This window comes from Polyodon spathula, chromosome 59, assembly GCF_017654505.1.
Source record: "Polyodon spathula isolate WHYD16114869_AA chromosome 59, ASM1765450v1, whole genome shotgun sequence".
Taxonomy (NCBI): Eukaryota; Metazoa; Chordata; class Actinopteri; order Acipenseriformes; family Polyodontidae; genus Polyodon; species Polyodon spathula.
In genome coordinates this window covers 179,169-201,197 of record NC_054592.1, presented here as the reverse complement: position 1 = coordinate 201,197, position 22,029 = coordinate 179,169, and the positions used below count along the sequence as shown (strand labels likewise).

Genomic DNA, 22,029 nt, shown 5'->3' with positions numbered 1-22,029 from the left:
GGTATGTGAGGTTTACCTGTTGGGTTGCTCATGCTGCCACATTATTCAGGGTTCCAGGGTTTCGGTACAGGGGACGGGGGATGACGTTGCTATGGGGGTTGTTGCAGGGTGGGATATACAGAGTGACCCACCCCCCACCCTGCCCCCTCTGGAAACAGACACATGTATGCGTCAGTAATTCAGTGCCAATATTGTGGAGAAATCATACAGAGTATTTAAATTGCCGGTACAGTACCAGCAACTGAAAAGGAAAACCCTGGGTGCTCATTTCCACTACGTTGGTAAAATATTGTGCTCTTACTGTTGCTTGCAATGCGATTAACATGTTTCCACAGCTAGGGGCTTTTCACCAAATTCTGGAGTTTTTAGACGATTTAATTAAGTTTGTATCCGTTGAAACATTTTGAACAACATATGCAAGAAAAACCCAACCGCGAAACGCTATAATTATATATATATATATATATATATATATATATATATATATATATATATATATATATATATATAAAATAATCGTCATTTTCCATGGAGACAAAAAAGGTGAGTTTGCCGTTGTGTTTTATACCTAATTCAAATAGCGCAATCTGCTAATAACCTTTTCATTGCACAAGCTAATATTACAGATTTAAATGTCATGTGTTGGATTCCACAAGGTGTCTTTTTCAATGTTTTCAAGTCTTCAGTTCAAATGTGTGCGTGCTGGGGCTACCCTGCCCTACCATCACACCACTAAATAAAGACAGATAGACACATGGATAGATGTTTGCACTTCAAACACTTACCACTACTTTACAAACTTGTTTCCTTGTTGCAGGTGAACTACAAGTGAAGCTTCACCCTCTGTGAGGAGCCAGTAATGCTGCCCCAACGAACAGCAGCTTTAAACCCAATCTTCACGCAAGAGGCCCATGTGACCTAAGACCAGCCTGTGGGAGCACAGATCTGCCACGAGGCCAAATGAATTCAGCTCCAGATCGCAGGAAAGAATGTTTGCCTCCAAAGAAGAGAGAGTTCCAGGCCCCGAAGCAGCGAGTCTCAGCCGAGGAGCCCTCCAAAGACTCCTTCAAGCAGCCCTCGCCGCAGTGGAGGAAACACACAGAACCCCAGGCCAAGGACCCGGCCCACTGCAGCAACACTTCACGTCTGACCTCGAAGTATACCACATATAACCAAACTGCTCCACAGTGGCTAATCTCACTCCCAGCAGCACAACAAGGCCCCTTCTTGTGGGGGAGCCATTACCCCAGGACTGCTGACCCCTCTGCCACCTATAACAGCTTCCTTCGTCCCGGAGCCCCTCCGCTGACCTCCAGGTGGAAACACGACCCAAATCATCAGTCAGCCCACAGAGCCCCCAGTGAGTACCAGCCTGGTTATGGAGTCGATCCAAGGGAGTTATGGCCTCACCTGTCTGCAGAGAAGCAGGCCTTCAGTCCCTCACTTCCTTTGCCTTGCGCCCAACCCCGCCAGCAGCCTCCCTCCCCTAGGGATCACCTACATGGTCACAGGAAGCACTTGACCACTGAACCTACTAATGGGTTTGACGGGACGGAGGTGGGACCAGGGAGTCCTTTCTCTCAGTACCACTTCAAGGGCAGAACTCCTGAGAACTACCCCAATGGTAAGAGGAAATGCCCTGGAGATCAGAGATTGTTGGTTACCACCTCTTCTAAGCACAGCAGACTGTCCGAAGCAGCAAACTCACATTTGCCAGACTACAGAAAGGACCAACGGCTGTTCAGCCAACCCCATTCCCCCGCCCCCACCACCGTAGAGAGTAGAAGTGCAAAGAATGCTGCTCTAGACGAGATGAGCCCTGTGCGCTCCACTGGATGGGCTCAAATCTTTTATGGCTTGCCATCTTTGTCCACCTATATGGGAATACAGCATCCTCCCCTCGGCTATTCCATTTACAGTCAACTAGATCCTGCACAGGGCCCAGCTATCCCCTTTTACAGCCAGCAAGGGGAATCGGGTCTGACACTCAGGACCTCAGGGATCCCTTCTGTTTCGAACAGGGTTGTTCCACTTGGAGCCCCTCTGACAGTGGGGGGCTCTGGTTGCGATAGCCAGCACCTCTCTCCCGGAGTCCCTATCGATTATTCGAGTCACTCTCCCGTCGGGGGTCCCTCGCACACAGTGGCTGGGACCCCTGCTTCTGCCTCCTCTCCCTCCCCCTCCCCCTCCCCAGCTCCCAAGCCCCCCTTAGTCCTACCTCACTTTGCAAAGGGTTCCCTCATCCAGCTGTCCACAGGAGAGCTGAGGAACGTGGAGGACATGCGCACGGAGGACTTCCTTTGTAGTGCGGACGCCAGCCCCGAGCTTCGTCTCAGCTACTGCACTGTGCAGAGGATCAGGGAGAGCCCAGACCCTGGCTTCACTCAGCTGCAGGTCCTGCTGAGTGATCACACTACTCAGGTTTGTGTGCTCTAGATGAGACTATAGACACACACTGTATATTTTTACGTCCAGGCTACCAAATAAACACTAGCACTTCAGCATAAAATGTGTACTCACTACATTGCAGCAAGATGATTTTAACAATCCTGACGCTTACCACTATATAACAGTTCTGTATTTCATATGCTTTCTTACCTGTACTAAACGTGGATCCCTTTCTGTCCTCTAGGAATCGCTAGATGTTTTGCTGGAATACCCCTTCTTTGTGCTCAATCGGGGCTGGTCATCCTGCTGCCCTAAGAGGACGGCTCAGATCTATGGGCTCCTCTGTTACCAGCTCTCAGTGGGGGACATCTGTCTGGCACTCACCCCAGAGAGCAGCCTTTGGAGAGAGAGGAGCACAGAGCCCACCTCAGTGCCACAGGGCTGCCCCAGAGAGCCCAGGACACGGACCAAGCCTGTGGGTGCAGAGTCCACCGTCAGAGCAGCCAGCAAGCAACCCCCCAGCTCAGGAACTCCGTCCCGGACACGGAGAAGACGATGGTCCGCTCCCGACCTCTGTGTTGTTACCAGGACTCTACCAGGTGTACCTCACACACAGAGAGACCCGGATCAGTGGTAAGAGTTACGAAATGCCAAAGAACTGCACAGTGTTGCACAGAGATTCGTGACCCGAACCAAGGAAGAGTGCTTTCAGGAAACAGGGTCACAGCACTATCTTTTAGGAATACAAATGGAAGATGGTTGTTACCAAACTGAGTGTGTTGCATCCTCAGTTGGATTGGCTTTTGATCATCTGTCTCCATTTGAGGGGTTTGCAGTAAGGTGGGAAGGAAAGTGCTCAAAAGGCCACTTGCAAAAGGCAGGCACACATTTACCAGGAAACTCAGAACCCTTACTTTTTACTATGCCAGGCATTCGTATATAAATAACAGCATAATATTATTGACTGTTGTAAGGAAAAGCACATTTCAGCTGATGTGCCAGGATTAGATGTTGTAACAACTCTGGGAGGACATGAACATGACGAGATACTTCAGCCTGCGTTCCAGCGACACATCAGTAAATATTGCAAGGCTAAACCTGCAACATTGATTTTTCCTAAGAGGAACACAAATGGTTAATGTATGGTTGACTGTTAAAGAATCTCAAGTTTCTGTTTATTTTCAGCCATTATCGGGTTTGTATCCTGTCTAAAAACAAGCAGTGGAAACGATCAAAGCAAAGACAGCAGTGGCACTTTGATGGAATTTCAAACAGAAAGGCAGGATAGGATCTGACTCGATCAACGGAAACATCAAAGCGGCCTGGGACCCAATTCAGCTAACTGGCTTCAGAGCAATAGGGTTACACATTGTTCATTGCATGCATCTAATGTACACCGAAACATTTCCCTGCACCTTGAAAGTTAGTTGAAGAGGGTCCAGAGATGAACCACGAATGTATTGTGAATTCAGGAATGAGGATCTTCAAAGAGATAAAGATCCAAGCCTCTCTTTTCTTTTATTTTGGTGATTATTGTAAATATTGTTTTTTCATAATTTACTATAGTTCAAAAATATATATAGTTAAAAAAAAAATTATATATATATACATACACACAATTTATGTCTACAGCCATGCAGTATTTGATGGAAATAATAATAAAAAAAAGCTTTCTAGATTTTTAAGAAAATGTGTGTGTGTAAGTTGCTGCTGCATGAACTCTCCTCCTGGAGAACAGTGAAGGATCTCTTGTGCCACTCGCCATATAAATGTATGCGGCAATATCTCAATTACACCACCAGAGGGCACATCCTCAACAGCTACTGTTCAATTCAATGAAGTGCAAGGACAGATTTCTACCACAGTGGGGCAGACAAGTTCTTTACAATGGCTTTGTTTAATTGTCAACACTAACCAAACGCAAACAAGGCAGCCCACCACTTGATTTCCTTTCAAGATTACAATTGAAAACCACTTCCTCATTCCCCCATAGCAGACAATTGGTTCTGTTCACAAAAAAAAAAAAAAATCAACATGCAAGCTATTGAAAGTTTTTTTTTTTTTTTTTTTTTTTTAATAATTCATGTAAATAACCACCCTGTTATTTTAGTTCATATGTAATTACATTTCCTGGAGCTTATCGTGTAAAATAAAATATGAATTAGTCATAATAATCGCCTTTAATTAAGGTCAGCCACAAAGCAATGCGTTCTGCTCATTCACAAGATCTCTGATAACACTTAAAATCACAAAGCCTCTTCACAGGGATCGGAAAACTCATTAGTACATAAGAGAAAAAGATTGCATTTCACATTTCAGGATATTCATACAAGTAAAAAAATCAATCACAGTTATGTTTTCTTAAGAGCATTAAGACGTTGGTTTGTAAGAATGTTACTATTTTTCAGTTTCTCAAACCATCTCCAAATCTATTGCTCATGTAGTTTCTGCCGTTACTATTAATACAATGCAAAGCCAAATTTCAAATCGGCACAAGAGCGGTACTCAAACTGAAATCCAAACTTAACCACCCAATCCAGAGTGCAGACTATCCAGTTAGAAACGGTACTACCCATCTACCGGTACACTCGTCAGCCTGGGTCCCATTATTTACTTGGTAAAAACTTTTTAAACCACTGTACATACAAAAATATATAGATCCTTCCTTAAAAAATATATCATCCTAATGACTATCACTCAATGAAAAGTAAAAGTCTTTCAAAGTACAGATATACAACATTGAGCTCCACATCAGCAGACTGCTCTGAAGGGAGGAGGTCAATGTCCGGCTTGTGGGTGGTGGGTTCTGTCTGCGAGAGCGCGGTGGACTCTCACCAGTCCTGTGCTCAGGTGATGTAGTGTTGAGATGGAGGCAGGACTCTTCAGCTGTACTGAAATGCTGGTGGAGGAGTCTTTTAGTTGTAATCTCTCTCTCTCTCTCTCTCTCTCTCTCTCTCAATGAGACCAGTGCTCAAGGAGAATGGTAGCATCACTCACTGCACCAGGTACTTGGCGATGCTGTGGGGCCCATCGTCTGTGTTGGTCTTGGGTACCTGGAGGCTGTGCAGGGTCCCTGGACCAAATCGCTGGGCGTTCCTGTACATCTCTCTGGCAAACAGGGGCTCGATCTAAAAACACAAATCAGACAAAACAGTGCAACTCGTGAAGTAACGCCTTCAATCTGCGATTCTGTTCCTTTAAATATGACATCACAGTATTAGATTATTGCATTTAAATATGACGTTGCAGTACTAGATTATTGCCTTAAAATTTCTTATGTTGGTATTTGGCAAAGAAAAACTAAATTGTGATGGTTCCCCATTGAGGCAGTTAAACTGTGCAAAGCAATGTTACATGGGGCATATCACCACCATATATTGTGCATGTTTAGTTAAGTTGTTTATCTTCATCATGCTGCTGCCTTGTCAGTTATTATCTCTGATTACTGCATTACTTCTCATGAAAGGGGCGTCCAATCTGAAAGAGATGCTCTTCCCTAGCGCCCCACAGCATCACTGATTATGCCCATTCAGGCAGGTGGAGACACTCACTTGTGCAGTGATGAGTTTCTTGGACTTGTGTTGTGGCGGGTCAGGGAACTCCTCTCCAAAGCACAGGTCAATGTGGAAGCGGGGACACGGACGACCTTCTCGCATGTACAGCTCCAGCTCTGAGGATAGAGAGAGAGATAGAGAGACAGAGAGAGATAGAGTCAGAGAGAGATAGTCAGAGTCAGAGAGAACCAGGCAGAGATAGAGTCATAGACAGACGGGGAGAGATAGAGAGAGACGGAGAGAGATGGTCAGAGAGAGCCAGGGAGAGATAGAGATAGAGTCAGAGAGAGAGATAGAGAAAGACAGAGAGAGTCAGAGAGAGCCAGGGAGAGACAGGGAGATACAGAGAGAGATAGAGAGTCAGGGAGAGAGAGAGAGAGATAGAGAGACTTGACTTTTACTTTTAAGATCCTTTATTTAAACATTCCAAATAAAATCCACTAAAATTCAATAAAGGTAAAACACAACAAAAATTAAGATTTCTACTTCACATTGTGTGAAAGACAATTTCCTCCACACTGCAATTTAAGCAAAGTCCCTCTCCTTCCTCACCTACTGCTGGTGACACAATCATCCCTGGAAATAAGGAAAGCTGTCTCTGCTCTGTGCCTCTGGACAGCTCCTCCCTCAGGACTGCTTTGAGCCGCGGGGAGAGGCAGCCCCTCAACTCACCCATTAGTCTTTCTGCAAGCCTCTTTGAGTGCCAGCCTAGCTGTGCAGTTAACTGGGAGGCAGTTAGCCAGCAGGAGAGCTCAAGGTTTAACAGGTGGGCCATCCTGGTTACACCTGCTTTTAAAAAACTGGCACAGAGCGTCATCGACTGGAGGAACTTAACTGGAAAGAGTGGATTAAAAAATAGGGGCTCCTCAAACAGGTCCTGCCCTGTCACGGACTCCACATCCCTTTCCACCCTCACCAGCTGACAGGCATTTAAAATACTTTGATAAAAAGGAGGAAGTCCTGCTTTACAAAAACTGGCATTCTCAATTAAAAACAGGTGTTTTCCTAACCCCAGCCCCCCAACTCTATTGAGGAGGAAACAGGCCAGCCTCTTCCAATGAGCCTTCTCCTCAGTGTACACTGTACAGGAGTCTCTGAACTGTCTGCAGTCTGAAGACTACCACCCTGCTGAAAATGCTGACCAGCCCCTGCCCCCCCCCCATCACTAGGGAGGTATAGGACTGCTGGCCTCAAACTGTGTCTCCCGCTCCAAAAGAACTCCAGCAGCACTCTCTAGATCTCCTCCACCAGGTCCCGGGGTGGGTCCAGGCACACCAGCTTGTGCCACATGCTAGAGGCCACCAGATTATTAATAACAAGCACCCGGCCCTTGAAGGACAGTTGGGCCAGCAGTCCCTTCCACCTCTGCAGCCACCCCCTCACCCTGTCTAACAGACCCTCCCAGTTCTTCTTCATGTAGTTCTCTGTTCCGAGGTGCACCCCCAGCACTTTAATGCCTGTTCTGTTCCATTCCAGCCTCAGGCAGGACAGGAGGGGTGCCCTCATCCCAGCTGCCCGACAGGAAGGTGTCACATTTCGCCCAGTTTACTGATGCTCTCTGGAACTCATTTAGAGTCTGCTGCAATCCTTGGACATCAGCATCCCCACTCACAAACACAGTCACATCGTCTGCGTAGGCAGACACCCTCACTGTGGCAAAGGAGGGTGTGGAGGGCAAGGAGGGTACTGTCCACCCAGCTAACCTGACCCTCAGCAGGTGCCACACAGGCTCTATAACCAGCGAATACAACATACCAGACAGGGCACAGCTCTGCCTTATACCCCTGCACATTGGGAAGGGGTGACTCATTGTTGATCTTTAAAATGATAAAATGTTGGAATATAAAAGATGAATATAAGAGCTAGAACCAGGGCCAAACTCGAAGGTTTCCAATGTTTTAAAAAAGTAGGTGTGGTCGACTCTATCGAAAGCCTTCTCTTGATCCAGGGAGACCATTCCTACATTAAAATCACAAATATCATTTACAGATAAAAAATCTCTAATAAAAAACATGTTATCAAAAATAGAGCGTCCCAATATACAATGTTTGATCCATACTGTTGATCCAACTGTTTTGAATCTATTAGCGATTGTTTTTGATAAAATCTTTAAATCCGAACATAAAAGTGACACAGGTCTCCAATTCTTAAGCTGGCAAAGGTCTCCCTTCTTGGGCAGCAGTGTAACCACTGCCCTATGGCAGTTCCTTGTGACTGAGGCTCTCTCTCAGAACCTGAACCAAAAATCCTCCCTCATTATATCCCAGAAAATATTATAAAATTCTGCTGGCAGTCCATCGATCCCGGGAACCTTTCTGCTGGAGAGCTGCTTGACAGCGGCAGTCATCTCCTGGTGGGTCAGCGGTGCATCCAGCTGAACCTGCTCCTCCTCACTGAGGCTGGGTAACCCCTGGAGCAGCCGCTCAGTGTCTTCTAGGTTGCACAGTTCTTTATTATAAAGTTCCTTATAAAAACGCACCACCCTCTGCTGATTTCCTCCCGGGTGTGCAGTTCTTTCCCACCAGGAGTCCTGATACAGGAAAGCTGTCTATTGTCCGCTCTCTTCCTTTCCAGGTTGAAGAAGAAACTGGTGGGGGCATCCATGTCTCTCAACTGCATGAATCTGGAACGCACAATCGCCCCCTTCACCCTTTCCTTCAGCATACTCCCCAGAGCGAGTTTCTGCTCTTTTAGGTTCTCCAGGGTCTGTTCTTTAAATTCTGAATTTAAACTTTCCTCTAGGAAGAGGATTTTTGACTCCAGCTCTCTCACGGCTGTGTTCAGTGACCTGGCGGCATTTATAGTATATTTTATTTGTATTTTGCCAATGTCCCACTACTGTCTTAAATCTTTATATTGTTTTTTTCTTTTTTCAAAATTATCCAAAAAAGTTTGAATTGCTGTCTGAATTTTACATCTTGTAGTAATTTTACATTGAAATGCCAGTAAGATGTTCTGTGGGGTTCTGATTGAATTATTACTGTAATTAATAGACAGTGGTGGTCGGACAGACTACTGGGGATGATTCTTGCTTTGATGAATTTATTTAAATCATTTTTAGAAGAATAAAACCGGTCTAGTCTCGCTCTATATATACAGTTTGTGTGATATTGAGACCAGCTGTATTGTCTTAAACTGGGGTGAAGGCATCTCCATATGTCAACCAGGTCACTGGACTCATTGCAGCCAACTCTCTGGAGGACTGAGGATGTGGTTCATCATTATTTCTATCAATATTAAAATTAACAGTACAATTAAAATCTCCTCCTAATACCATCATATCGTTATTATTAATATTAAAAAAAGCTTGCTTTATTTTCTTAAAAAATAAAATTCGTTCTCCCCCTCTATTGGGGGCATAAATATTAATAAAAACATACACTGTACTGCCCAGCCTAGCTCTTACTTTTAAAATTTTCCCATTCTCGATTTCTTCCATATCTAATAAAACTGTCCCTAGTCTGTGTTTAAAAAGCACGGCTACTCCTGCACTAGTACTAATGCCGCGACTCATCACGCACAGCCCCTTCCACTCCACTCGCCACGCCTCCTCATTCTCCTGATCCAAGTGCGTTTCCAGCCTACAGCCGTTTAGATTAAAAGAAACAAAAACGTGCTTTTTTTTTTCATTATGGCTAAAAAAATGAACAGACTAAAACAAGTAATAAAAGAAGTTGCATAAAACACAGCCATTTTTAAACAAGAGATTTTGAACCGTTAAAATCCTTCTCAATTTTCCAAACAATTTTTTTAAAATCTATAACGTTTTGGCTGATCAAATTCTTCTATTGTTGCTTTCCTTGTGATAACATGAGCGGAGTGGAGAAATAACCTTAAATCAGGGAAAAAACTCTATTTCTGCTCCCCTTTTCCCTTTTCTTTCTTTCATAAAATCATTTAACTGCTCAAGCGTATATAATCTTTTCTTACTGACGGGTTGGCTATCAGGGATGTCTGAGATAAGCGAGGACTCCCCCTCCATCTCTTCCGCGTTGTCCTCTCGCTTGCCCCAGAGAATCCGCTCCTCCGCAGCTCCCTCCGACTCCTCGACTCCGGTCTCTGCTACAGCCATCATGCGGCTGAGAGCCAGCCAGCGGAGAGTTTTGCACCACGCTCGGCTCACCCTCTGCTGTGTTCTCTTCCTCAGCATTGGAAGGGACTGATGCTCCGTCTGGAGCTCGCACTCCCTGTCTGCACGGGTTCAGAGCTCTGCACTGGCTGCGCTCTGTAGCTGTATTTTCCGAACCCGTAAGTCATAGACTAAGGCTGGGTCTCTTTGTGCGAGGCCTTGGTGTTGGTGGTTCTGCTCCGGTTTCCTTCGGCAACTGGATCGCCCCCTCCTCGGTCAGCACGGGCTTGCTCTGCGGCTGCGATGCAGGAGCCGACTCTTCCTCCCGCTCACCCCCAACACCCCCAACTTCCTCCCTGCCAGCGTCGCCCTGTTCCTGCCCTGTCTCTGCTCTAGCCTCCCTTCTCGGGCAGGCTTTCCTCTGGTGTCCCTGTTCTCCGCAGTCTACATTTATGACTTGATCTGGATGTTTTAATAACACAAACGCCTGCCTTCTAAATGACATGACATGCCTAACACTGTAATTTTTGCAACCCAGCAGGATTCCCTTAACTGGGGACACAAGTTTACCATAACAAGATAAATTATTTTTTAATGGCTCATTTTTTAAAAACGGGGGTGCATTAGAAATAATAACGTTCGTTACCGGGGTTACTAGAGGGGAAACCTGAACAAATTCACCTTTCACTGTAAAGCCTTCCTCTACCAGCTTGTTTACCAGCATCACCTACACTAAACATATTACCAGCGCTTGACCTAATATTTTCAAACTCCACCACCTCTCCTACTGCCAGCAGGCACTCCTCCACCTAAACCCAAGGGTCAGGCAGGCAACGGACCCCGTGTCGGTGGGTGAGAGCCCCCAGAGTCAGAGAGATAGAGAGAGAGATAGAGAGACAGAGGGAGTCAGAGAGAGGTGTGTGGTCTGCAATGTAGAGTTGAGGGCTGTTGGGTTAAGTCTGTTTTTGTGGTACCTTTCTTTCTTTCTTTCTTTCTTTCTTTCTTTCTTTCTTTCTTGCTGTTTTTTTTACAACCCACACAAAATACAATGAAAAAGCAGTGAAAAGAGATTCATGATCTGACAGTCAGCAGCAATACAAGGATCTGCCTCTGTTCACATCTTTAAAACAGACCTGTCTGCACGCAAACTAACTCAGCCTCGCTGTGGTTCTGTGAGTCACTGTGCTACTGTGATACCTTGAAGGAAGAGCTGCATGTCCAGCAGTTTGCAGGTCTTATCGCGCTCCAGTTTGTTGGGCTGGTTGCAGAACGGGGCGAGGGGCCCGGCCCAGTAGACCCGGCCCTGGCAGAGGCGCTTGAGGAAGACCCCGTCTGGGGCCACCCACAGCAGGACACCCCTCTCCAGGTGGGGGAGCAGGCGGCTCATGGCCTCAACGACCCGCTTGTCAGCCCCGGCTCTCTCCGGAGAGGGGAAGCGTAGCTGTTCCATGCTGGAAGGGCCGTAGATGTGTTCGTTCTCCATGGGCACCGAGCCATGCAGAATCCGGCAGCCATCCATCGTGCTGGTCGTGAAGTTCTCTACCAGCGTGCCCTGGTAGTACAGGCACACATTCATGCGGAAATCTGCAGGAAGCAACATGCTCTTTAAAATCCATCGCTCTCTAGACTGAACCAGGTAAGAATCTCTTGAGGAAGAGCAAGTTTCGCTGTATGTACCGCTCATCGGAGTGCTGGTCAGTGTACGGATAGTGGCTCTAGAGGGAAACATTTTCTCCTGCCTGACTTAGTTTCTTAAAAAAAGCTTTTTTGCTATGCTTTTACCACCATGGTATACTACAGTAAACGTGTATAACGGCCTTATCATTGCCCAGGATGACTTCTACTTTTAGCTATGATTTAACACGTGGTTTGATTCTCATACTTGTTCTGTCTGATGAAGAAATGAAAACAAAAATATGAACTGCTGTAGAGATTATGGGAAATGCATTCTTCAACAAACACTACAGCTTTAGCTCAGCTTTACTCATGGTTAAAATATGTTATGGATAAATGCAACCAATTCCACGGAAAGCTACACTCACATCCGTACCTGATATCTGGAGCTGTGTTGGGTAGGGGCGCGGTGATGCCTGGAAGCTCTGGGCTTTCTCAGGTGCCTGGGTTCCAGGTGTTGTCCATGTATAAAACGATCCCTTCACATGTCTGTCTGTGGAGAGAACAGAGGCAAGCCTGCAGATAAGAAGCACCCCAGAATACAAGAGACTCCTATTGGACCAAGCAATCTAAAAACAGGAAGCCACCAATCAATGGTACAGTATTCCAGAAGGAGGCTGATATTGATATACTGCAGGAAATAGACACCGAAAGCAAAAGAAGGAAGTAAGAGACTCTGAATAGAGGAAATGCCAGCAGTGATGGGAGCACCACAATCGAAGGCAGGTCCATTCATTTTAGCTTTAGGACGTGGAACAGTGGGAAGCCTCAAGAGAGTAGAGGAACTCCTCTTTGTCAGCTGCAGGAAGGCTGTTAGTAGAGTGTAACAGCCAGCCATTCTCTGCTCCCTGGCACACAGAGGGAGGCTGAAACATCGAGACCCACAAAGCCTAAACCACACAATCACAGGTAGGATTGCTAGCTAGCAGATTTGTACAGAGGCCCAAAGTATTGAATCTTTACTGGTAAAGTCCAACATATAAGGCTGGGATCACCTACTACTGTCTGCAGGTTCGAGTGGGGCGGCAGCCTGGTACTGCATACTGGGCTTCTCAGTCACCTTCTCCCATTCACCATCAACCTCCATGGGGAACTGCAGGACGAACGCACACACATACACACACATTACTCCATGGGGAACTGCAGGACGCACGTACACACATACACACACATTACTCCATGGGGAACTGCAGGACGCACGTACACACATACACACACGTTACCACTTAAAGATACCAAAAGCACAAACTATAGCAGGTTTAAGGGGTGAATGGGTGGCTGGATCAAGGTACAGTGGATTATTCACAGGAAGAAGAAAGGTGGACAGGCGCAAATGTTTCTTATTCCGTTCTACCGGGCACATTTCAGCAGGCTCTATTCTGGACTCTAGCCCCTCTTCAGTGGAAGTGTGAACAGGTGAATGGGTGAAGACTGGTGGGGAGGCAGGTGTATGGACTGGCGATGAAGAGCAGCCCGTTACCTGAGCCTGCAGAGCATGGGGACCCTGGGGGGTGTGCTTCTGGCTGCTGTTATAGACCGGCTGGGCTGGGGGCACGGGGCTGTCCGGTGGGTCTGAAGAGCGGGGAAACAACACAGGACAGAAACAGTGAGTAACTGCTGGTGCAGGACATCACACACTGAGACACAGAGCTTCACGACAGCCATGGTGGCCATGATGAAGCGCTGTAATATTTCGGGGAGCTGCTGCTGGTGTGAGCTGGCACTCCAGAATAGATCTACATTTCCATACAGCAAAAAGAAAAGTGGACTCTTCTACTTGCTATTCCTGAACCATTAATACTGTGATGTTTCTTTGGATGCTGTGGAGCGATGACACATATTAAAAAGTGTTTTTTGCCGTTTGCTTACCGCATATGTTTAACCCTATAACGTAATTGTCTTATTATCTCCCAGTGCAAAGCGCTATTACATCAGTCCTACCTGTCTTCTTCTCCCCCTCGTCCATGATCTCATACACCTTGTACGGCTCGGAGATGTCCAGCTGGCTTCGCTCCGGAACCTCCTGGAAGTCGGTGCTCTTGTTCATTGCACAGCGAAGCCGTGTCTTCCAGGTAGAGGGGTCAGCCCTGTCCTTCCCTTCGCGGAACTTGCCCTTGTACACCGCCCAGGCCTGGCACGCAAACAGGGGAACTCTGTAGCACTCTTTCAAGATAACTTAGCAAACTAGAACTGTGCAGCTGCAAAATATGAGTGCACTCCTGCCCATATTGAGATGAGTTTCATTGCATTTACTCTTTAAAGGGAAGGACTGGTGATACACTGAACTGCTTACACTTCCAAATAGGGAAAATGCTGAGTGTGTCGTGCACAACATATTATAACAAACGCTGCTCCTGGGTTACAGCGTTTAGGTACTTGTAAATAGTGAAACTATGCAAAGTTAAACTATGCAAAGTCATTGCTTTTCAGTGTGTCTTTTGTTTCTTTGAGTTTTAATGGGTTCTGTTCACTGAAAGGTTTAATTTCATGTGCATTAAGAATGTTGTTTGGATTGTTGTATTCTGAACTGCTCCAACATTTCAGTGTGTTTGATTAATTCACAAGGTTTCAGGCGCGCTAGAAAACACAACCGGACCGAAAGAGCGGTACACGTGACCTGCAGCCGGGGCGCGTCAGAGTGCAAAATGACAGTACAGTCATTTCCAAACCCAGCCTATCACGTCGTGGAGGATTTTTGGGGGGCGTAAAAGCTGCTGTGAATGCTGAAACCAGTAACTGCTGAAGAACAGCGAGTGCTCCAGGCGACAACTAGACTTTTGCATTGCAGAAAGTTTAGGTTATTTAATTATATAACCATGAATATAGAGTAGTGGGTTGCAAATGTATGGACTGGTCTATACTGGATAAACGTTTTGTTTCTGTCCACAGAATAGACTGCAAGCTAAAAAAAAAAAAAAAATCTCACTTTGCCACCTTAGAAATGACTCATTTTCCACCGAGGTATTTATAATCAGCACGTGGAGTTATATAGTTATTTTTCATTAAGTTATTTAACATTGAGAGTCAGTAATGCTGTTTGTTGTAATTACACTATGCATTTAAGAAGAAAAAAAAAACAATTAGACAAATTCTACAATCCATTTAAAAGCATATTCCATGAATATTTCGTTTTGAAAAAAAAAAAAAAAACATTACAAATGTCATTACAGTCTCTCTGACTCTCATTGGCTCTACATTACAGTATTTTTTAACAGCTACATTTCTGATTAGTTTTAATTTGTTTACATGACCTTCACTTTTAAGTTTTGAATATTATGTTGTCGCTAAATAATATATACTGTAGCCTATAGTGAAACGAAAACTACAACAGCTTGGCCAAAAGAAATTAAAGATGAAATTGAACACTGTTTACGTGTGCAGCAGACACACTGAATCGAATGAACCAAACTGGTCCTGAAGTTTGGAATTCAGCGAGTGTATTACTGCAGTTAAACGAAGACAAAAACATACCTTGAAAAGGGCGGCGTCCTCATCGCGGTTGTAGTCTTGTTTAGCTGCGTGTTTCCATGGAATCCGAAACATGCTTTTTTCTTGGTTCTCCCAACTCAGCCCTGCATAACTGCCGCTGTCTATCTGAGCAATCAACCACTCTCGTAAACGCATGTTTCTGCAACGATCTCCCATCTCGAAAAAAAAAAAAAACACAATAATTATAACAATACAAAAAAATGTATACAAAAACAAACACAAACAAAAAACCCGTTGAAACAACGATTTATAACAACTGAAAAAAGTTGAAAGTAAATGATATGCAATATGCTGTCCACAGCCAGCCTTGCTTTAAATACCTCACTGCCGCAAAACTTCAGTTAAAATGACCCGTTGATATAGCCTAGTAAAGAGATGCACAGCTATAGCTGTTGGATTTGTTATCATGAAACCTCGCACTGCTTTCTCAAAACGAGTCCCCCCAAAAAGCTGTATGTTTTACAAGCTTCAAAGTGAAATGCGTTTTGAATCGAAAGTAAGAGAAGTATAATACTTTCGGTTTTCCGTCGGTTTCAGAGAGCATGGCGTATTTATCGACCCCGCTGTTGTTATTACAGTAATTGAATTTCCCAAGCAGTTAACTGGGATTTTAGATCGTGATGATGAAAGAGGTGTGCAATATTACATTCATAACGATCCTCTTTCTGCTCGGTGTCCCCCTGGCAAGGTGGCGCGGTGTTTAAATGATTTCCTGGTTGGGGCAGGTCTCACACAGTGGCGGGGCAATAGCAGGTGCAGCAGGTACATCTGCACACGTCTGCACAACTTGTTTGTTTATCCCTATTGTCTTAGGAGGCTGGTACGAGGCACGTCTTCATGGATGGTTTTGGAGTTCTATTCAGCACAGACATTTGCAGTTATATTCTGCGTGCACGATTCTTCCTGTAGTTTAGACGGAAGCTTTTGGGTGCTGCTGCCAGTACCAAAATAAATTACAGAAAATCAACATACCTGTATTTCTGATTTATTATTATTATTATTATTATTATTATTATTATTATTATTATTATTATTATTATTATTATTATTATTATTATTATTAATAATAATAATAATAATAATAATAATAATAATAATAATAAATAAATGGTTTTCTATGTGAGACACTTTCTGCAAATGTCTGTGCAAAATTGTGAATTTTGTAATAATTTCTGTGATCGCAGAACTGGGGAATCCTGGTGGGGTTAGTGATTAAACCTGTTAGTTTATGATTTAAAAATAGTGTAGTGTTGAATGTAAAGATGTACGCAGAATAAAATAAAGCAGGTGAGTAGAACACGTTCTTATTTCGTACTGTTTCATACATGCTAACATTCTGACAGTTAAATACAGTTCAATATTGAACACTTGATTTGGTGTGTTTGATGTTTATAAGTAAGGGTTAAATTAACGTTTCGGGAGGGGGACCCACAGTAAGCTCCTGCAGTGGGGCCCATCTTCCACTTCCTCCGCCACTGGTCTCACATCAAGGTTTGATCTGCTGATGAGCCACGTTTCAGTTGAGCCTATTCAGAACTGTAGGGTTGATTCAGATTCAAAGAGAAATAGAAATCCTACACAAAAATGTCTGTATTTAACGATATGCACTATAAGATGTTTGCTCGGTGGATGTTGCATGCAGCCTCCCAGAGGCTTGTCATATTTAAAGTGTTATTAAGCCAGTATAGGACTTCCCACTGTTCCAGCAGCACAGAACAGAGGAAACTCTAAACTGCTTAAACTTGGAAAACGTTTGAAAATTTGACTCTGACCAGAGATACAGACAAGCTTGAAATTCCCATCCAAAACCTCACCTTCAGCGACACCATGACTGCCATAGTAGTGAAACGCTACTGAAGACAATTTCAATTCAGCAAGTCCCTTTCACGTGAGCCGTAGCTGTGTTTATCCTTAATGTACTGTGTAGCTCATTCAACAGAAATGAACCGACAAGCGCAGTGTCATTTGAACCCTACAGTCAGGTTTCCTGATTATACTGCTAGCTTCCCATCAGCTCTCCCCCATTAAACCAGAATAGCTACCCCCATTACTGCTGACCAAACAGTTACCCCTAAAACATGCCACACTATTGCAAAACAAGCATCTCACAGGCTAGGCTAACAAAAATAGCACGTACCGTTACTGGTTATTTATTTTATTTTCAGCTCATAAGCCAGTTCCAAAGGGCTCCTACCAGCAACGCTCTTGTAAGCTCGATTGGTGGAACTCGTGTCAGTTCAGAATGGAGTTTCAGCCTCTGTTTTAGTTGTAGTAAGAGGAGCTGTCCAGGACAGAGTCTAGAAGCTGGGGAATTCCTGAGTGTGACACAGGAAGTGTTACCATGGGGCGTTTCTAAGAAACGCAGAGTGAACCCCCCCCCCCCCCCCCCCCCCCCCCCCCCCCCCCCCCCCCCGTCAGCCAGTCGGGTCACAGCCACCCTTGATAATAAGCATTGCGCTCTCAACTTTCCTCTTCGTCTTCACCAAGTCATATCAATCTTTCACTCCAATATCCTCCCAGTCACCTCTGTCTACTAAATACAGTGGCTGTAGTGCATGTGCTGATGTACAAACCATTTTACTGGTGTAGAAGCCTTTATAAAAAGGACAGTGGGAATGGCTATACGCAGCTCATTCCCTCACCACTCGCAGGCCTCACTCAAGCAGGAACTGCAAATGGCGGTGCTTTTAGGATTCATACTAATTTCCATCGGCTACATTCAAACCAACAAGCTTGCTTCTGGCCTGAGCTGGATTCACAACCATGAGGTGAAAGGCTACTGGAATAGCCGACTGCAACACTCCACTGCCTAGCTAAGCTCTTCATTCAAATTCTGTTGACTTTCCACATATAACATGGTTGCCGTGCCAACGCACAGCACTTACAGTAAAGCCTGTTTTCCTGGAGTTTTGGTGGGTTACCAGTCCATTGAGGTCACTGTGGAGTAGTGGCTTTGTGTACCTTGGTGGCAAGCCATCTGCAATTGGTTTGCCTGGAGCACAGTTATGTCCTCCCGGATCAAGTTTCCCTCCTGGATACCGCTTTTAAACATACTAATGTGGGCATTAACCATGGTTTGAGCCTGAAACACAAAGCCAGTGATGTGGTGGCAGTTACAACACAGTGCTGATTACTAGCTCACCAGCTAATCATGAACCCTGTTCACAAATGTGTTTTGGTTTTGTTTTGTTATTTTGCTATCATGTAAGCTTTCCTTCCTCATTTAAAACAATGGTGAATTCTAAGATACGACACACAAGCAGTTTAAGAGGGCCGTGTGTTGGGTGAGGGAGGTGCGACAGGCATGCTGTTTTTTCCATTCTTCAGAGCAGGGCATCCCCTTCGTAGGTGACATAGTTTACAGAAAACTCAGTCATTTCATCTCAATCACTGCTTTTTTTTCCATGGGGGGAGATCAGTGATTCGTTTCCTCCTCACCGCCCAGAAGTTTCCTTCCTTCAGCTCGGGGAGTCAGTGACGGAGGCCCAGTACCCCTGGGCTTCCCCTACATCGTCTCAGAGCCACAAGGGCAGGGTTTGACGAACCAAAAGATAGCTGTGAATTAAAAAAAAAAAAAAAAAAAAAAAAAAGTGATTTGTAAATTCCTGTCTTTTTATAGGCTACTTCCTCAAAACTGACACCCAAACATTCATGCAATGAATGTCTCTCACTGGAAATGAGTCAGACTTGTAGATCTACTGTTGATCAATTATCAATGTTGCAGAGCTTAATCATATATGGATTCTGTAACATTCGCTGTTATCTATACATCGTTTTCACTGTTACAGTTTTTGGCGTGCTGCTACACGTTCATTCCAGCTCCGGCCTGTGCTCTCCTGCTCTGTGTGAAACTGTGCAGCGGGCTGTGAAAGTGAAAGTGTAAATACCTCTCAATGATCTTCACGCCCGACCTGCGCCTCATCAACTAAGAAATAGATAACTAGGCGTGGCTTAAAGGGCTCTAGAATGTCCCCAAGCTATTTCTTAAGAAGTATTTCAAACACCAGGGGTATGGTCTTTTACTACAAATCCTTATTCATTTTGTTGACAACTTTTTAATCAGTATCTTATTTCATCCCAGTACGGCACATTATTTGGAGCGCAGGCATCTTCTTCAGACATGCCGGAGTGTTGCACTAAACGAATGAGCTCCCAGTGAAACGACATCTAGTGTTCAATGACAGTACTGCAGGCTTCCACACGGACTACCAGAACTGGGCGGAAGAAAGTCATTATTACAAAAATTCTATTTGTGTTCTATCTCTTTTAAAATCATTTTTGTGAATGAACAAATCCCAGCCTTAGAGAGCTATCATAAGTGCCATATTTACACAATTACCCTTATTCAAGGCTTTGTGACGCAATAAATGATGAAACCGACTGAGCTGGCACAGATCCACCAGTCACTTCCCTAGACGGTTATTGCAGGATTCCAGCAAAAGCATCGTGTTTATTACAGTAAGTTCCTAAAAGTTAGTAAAGGTCATTGCCATAGAGTAGTACAACTCTAAACCCAACTGATCGGAACTCTAAAAGCAGGTCTCATTCTGTCCATGTAAATAAGGCACTGTATTACCTCCCCGCTGGACTTGGGGAGCAGCAGTTTAAAATGACCAGCCTATTTACCTAAACCCATAGGCTTTTAACATTAAGAGCTCTTTGGAAAAGAACACCATTCACATAGAAAAACACTATCGGAGCTTGCAATTGGAAAACACGGAGGTACCTACATGCTGTGGCAATGGGTAAACACCAGAGGGAAGCAAACAATACAAAACGTCCTTTGGTCGAATCGAAGAATACATTGCTGTGCATGGTGAAGGGTGATGAGTGGCAGTTTAAGAGCACATGGAGGAAATATAAAGCAGGTATAATGAAGATGTACAGTTTAGTATATCCTAGATAGCTGACCATGTTGGCAGTAAAGTGCCCAGGCAGGCAGCAACTGCAAGGTGAAGGTTAACATTATTCCACCTCTCAGAGTGAGGTACTAAGTGAAGTTTTCATTGAGTTTTCACTTGGGTGCCTCATTTTCTTCTAGCTTCTATATGGTCTCACTCCTTTGCAGAGATGGGTTTAGGTATTATTACTGAAATAATGAGGGCTAAAAGAGAACAGCTCTCTTGGTTTCATTCGGATCTCTGTGTGAAAGTGTTTTGGTAAAAAAAAAAATCGTTTTTGGATTAAGAAAGAGCTTCAGTTCAGAATCCAAGCCTTCCCTCTGCTGCCCCACAGAGACGCTGAGAGACAAAGGAATTGGCAGATTAGCAACAACCTCTCCTGCCAATGCTTTTCAATTAGCTTCTCAGCCCATAGATCAGATACCCCAGGAGAACGGGGGGGAGAGGGGGGACGAAAAGTATCTTGAGTGTGTGGGAGTTACGGGGGTCTGTGTGGAGAGGGGAGAAAGGTGACTGATTGACAGGCATCCTGCTCCCCAGAAAGATGCACTGAGAATCTCTTTGAGAGGGGAAACTACGGACTCTTAGAGAACTCGGGTCTTTGTTGGGAGGGGGGGTGGGGGGGGGGTGGTGGTGGTGGTGGTATATGAACACTGCAGTTGTTCCAGCTGCTTTCAACTATGCTCTTTTTCTTTTCGCCCTGAAGGAGCTGTCTTTGCCAAATACTTTCCAAAATCCCCCACCTGCTAACCTGGCACTCGTTTAAGAACAAGCTGGACTGAGTGAAACCTCCCTAAAGGTATTGGCTTTCAGACTACAGGAGGCTGGGGGCTGTGCCAGGCATGAGAATGACTCAGGTGAGACGTACACAGGTCCACGCAATAATCATGTAAACCTGCCAGTTTGAAAATGTTGCAATGCACACACACACACACACACACACACTGACATACATACACATGCATGCACGCATTCGCACACACACACACACTGATACATATACATGCATGCTTGCACACGCACGCACGCACGCGCACACACACACACACACACACTGACACACATACATGCATGCTCGCACACACACGCACGCACACACACTTTTGCTGTGTCCCTGTTTGCTGTTTGTCCACATTTTGTAAATGGTTGAGCAAGTTTGTATACAACAACAAACGAAACCACCAAACTAACTGGGTTCAGATGTGAATTTAGTCTCTTATCTGTTGAAACAGGGATCGCATTTTGTATAACTCTCATAAATGAGCTGTCCTCACAGCTTAAACAAAATGATTATTCTTGGAAACCGTCAAGTGGGCAGGATGGCGCAGAGAAATAAACTGAAAACAGGGACCTAATGGGGAGGATCAGGCAGTGAGAAATGGATGCAGTGGGTGGGGGGTCTCGGGGGGTTGGAGGAGAAAAACTCTCAGCCGGACCCCCATCAATGCAGCGTTATGTGTTTGATCCCTGCTCTCAGAATGAGTGTCTCATGCGCAGCCTGGGTCCTGTGCTGCCGCAAGCTAAGTGGAGTCAGCAGGGCTGAGCACAGGGTGACCAGGAGGAACACATGTTGTGTGTTTGTGAGTCTGCGGGTGGGGGCACGCTACACTAATCCGAAGCAGACCGCAGTAAACAGGATGTTAGCTGGAAACAGAACATAAAGGGACAACGGACTCCCTCACGGACCGACTGCTCTCCTGACTGAGGGGGGGACTCAGCAGGATTTATTCCAGCCTCGTCCCGTCCAGCCTCCAGATAAACCTCAACTGCGGATGATTTCATCAATAATCCACCCCTGGATTTTATTAGCGCAATTCCACAGGATTGCATCAACCACCTAAGTGTTTTTTTTTTTTTTTAAAGTAAACAATGTTATTTTTCTCATTGTTTTTGTAGCCTCTAAGGACAGCAGTTACTGGAGTAAAATACACACAAGCAGATGCTAGACCCAGGG

The 22,029-nt window shown here is 45.0% G+C and overlaps 2 protein-coding genes across 5 annotated transcripts; one reads left to right on the top strand and one right to left on the bottom strand.

The window, feature by feature from the left end:
• The first annotated feature begins 821 nt into the window (after nt 1-821).
• On the top strand, nt 822-3,929 carry zmp:0000000926 (SH3 and multiple ankyrin repeat domains protein 1). Its single transcript, XM_041240084.1, has 2 exons — nt 822-2,421; nt 2,633-3,929. Exons 1-2 carry the CDS (start codon nt 961-963, stop codon nt 3,023-3,025), a joined length of 1,854 nt encoding a protein of 617 aa, XP_041096018.1. The 5' UTR covers nt 822-960; the 3' UTR covers nt 3,026-3,929.
• A 155-nt stretch (nt 3,930-4,084) lies between these two features.
• LOC121307879 (interferon regulatory factor 4-like) lies at nt 4,085-17,403 on the bottom strand. Of its 4 annotated transcripts, none has more exons than XM_041240192.1 (9): nt 17,312-17,403; nt 15,157-15,330; nt 13,627-13,816; nt 13,166-13,257; nt 12,685-12,778; nt 12,062-12,178; nt 11,209-11,595; nt 5,940-6,058; nt 4,085-5,516 (listed from the first exon to the last, which is right to left on the bottom strand). In XM_041240192.1, the coding sequence occupies exons 2-9, from the start codon at nt 15,328-15,330 to the stop codon at nt 5,382-5,384; spliced, it is 1,308 nt and encodes a 435-aa protein (XP_041096126.1). In that variant the 5' UTR covers nt 17,312-17,403; the 3' UTR covers nt 4,085-5,381. The 4 variants fall into 4 exon arrangements, with proteins under 4 accessions (XP_041096126.1, XP_041096124.1, XP_041096123.1 ...); XM_041240190.1 differs by lacking the exon at nt 17,312-17,403 and adding an exon at nt 15,821-16,030; XM_041240189.1 differs by lacking the exon at nt 17,312-17,403 and adding an exon at nt 15,689-15,809.
• Nucleotides 17,404-22,029: the final 4,626 nt, after the last annotated feature.

Coding starts and splice junctions, on each gene's coding strand:
- zmp:0000000926 (XM_041240084.1), top strand. CDS start 961: ATGAATTCAGCTCCAGATCGCAGGAAAGAATGTTTGCCTCCAAAGAAG. Junction 2,422..2,632: donor TGAGTGATCACACTACTCAG/GTTTGTGTGCTC, acceptor TCTGTCCTCTAG/GAATCGCTAGATGTTTTGCT.
- LOC121307879 (XM_041240189.1), bottom strand. CDS start 15,718: ATGCTCTCTGAAACCGACGGAAAACCGAAA. Junction 12,779..13,165: donor CCCATGCTCTGCAGGCTCAG/GTAACGGGCTGC, acceptor TTCGTCCTGCAG/TTCCCCATGGAGGTTGATGG. Junction 6,059..11,208: donor CATGCAGCTCTTCCTTCAAG/GTATCACAGTAG, acceptor CTCTATCCTCAG/AGCTGGAGCTGTACATGCGA.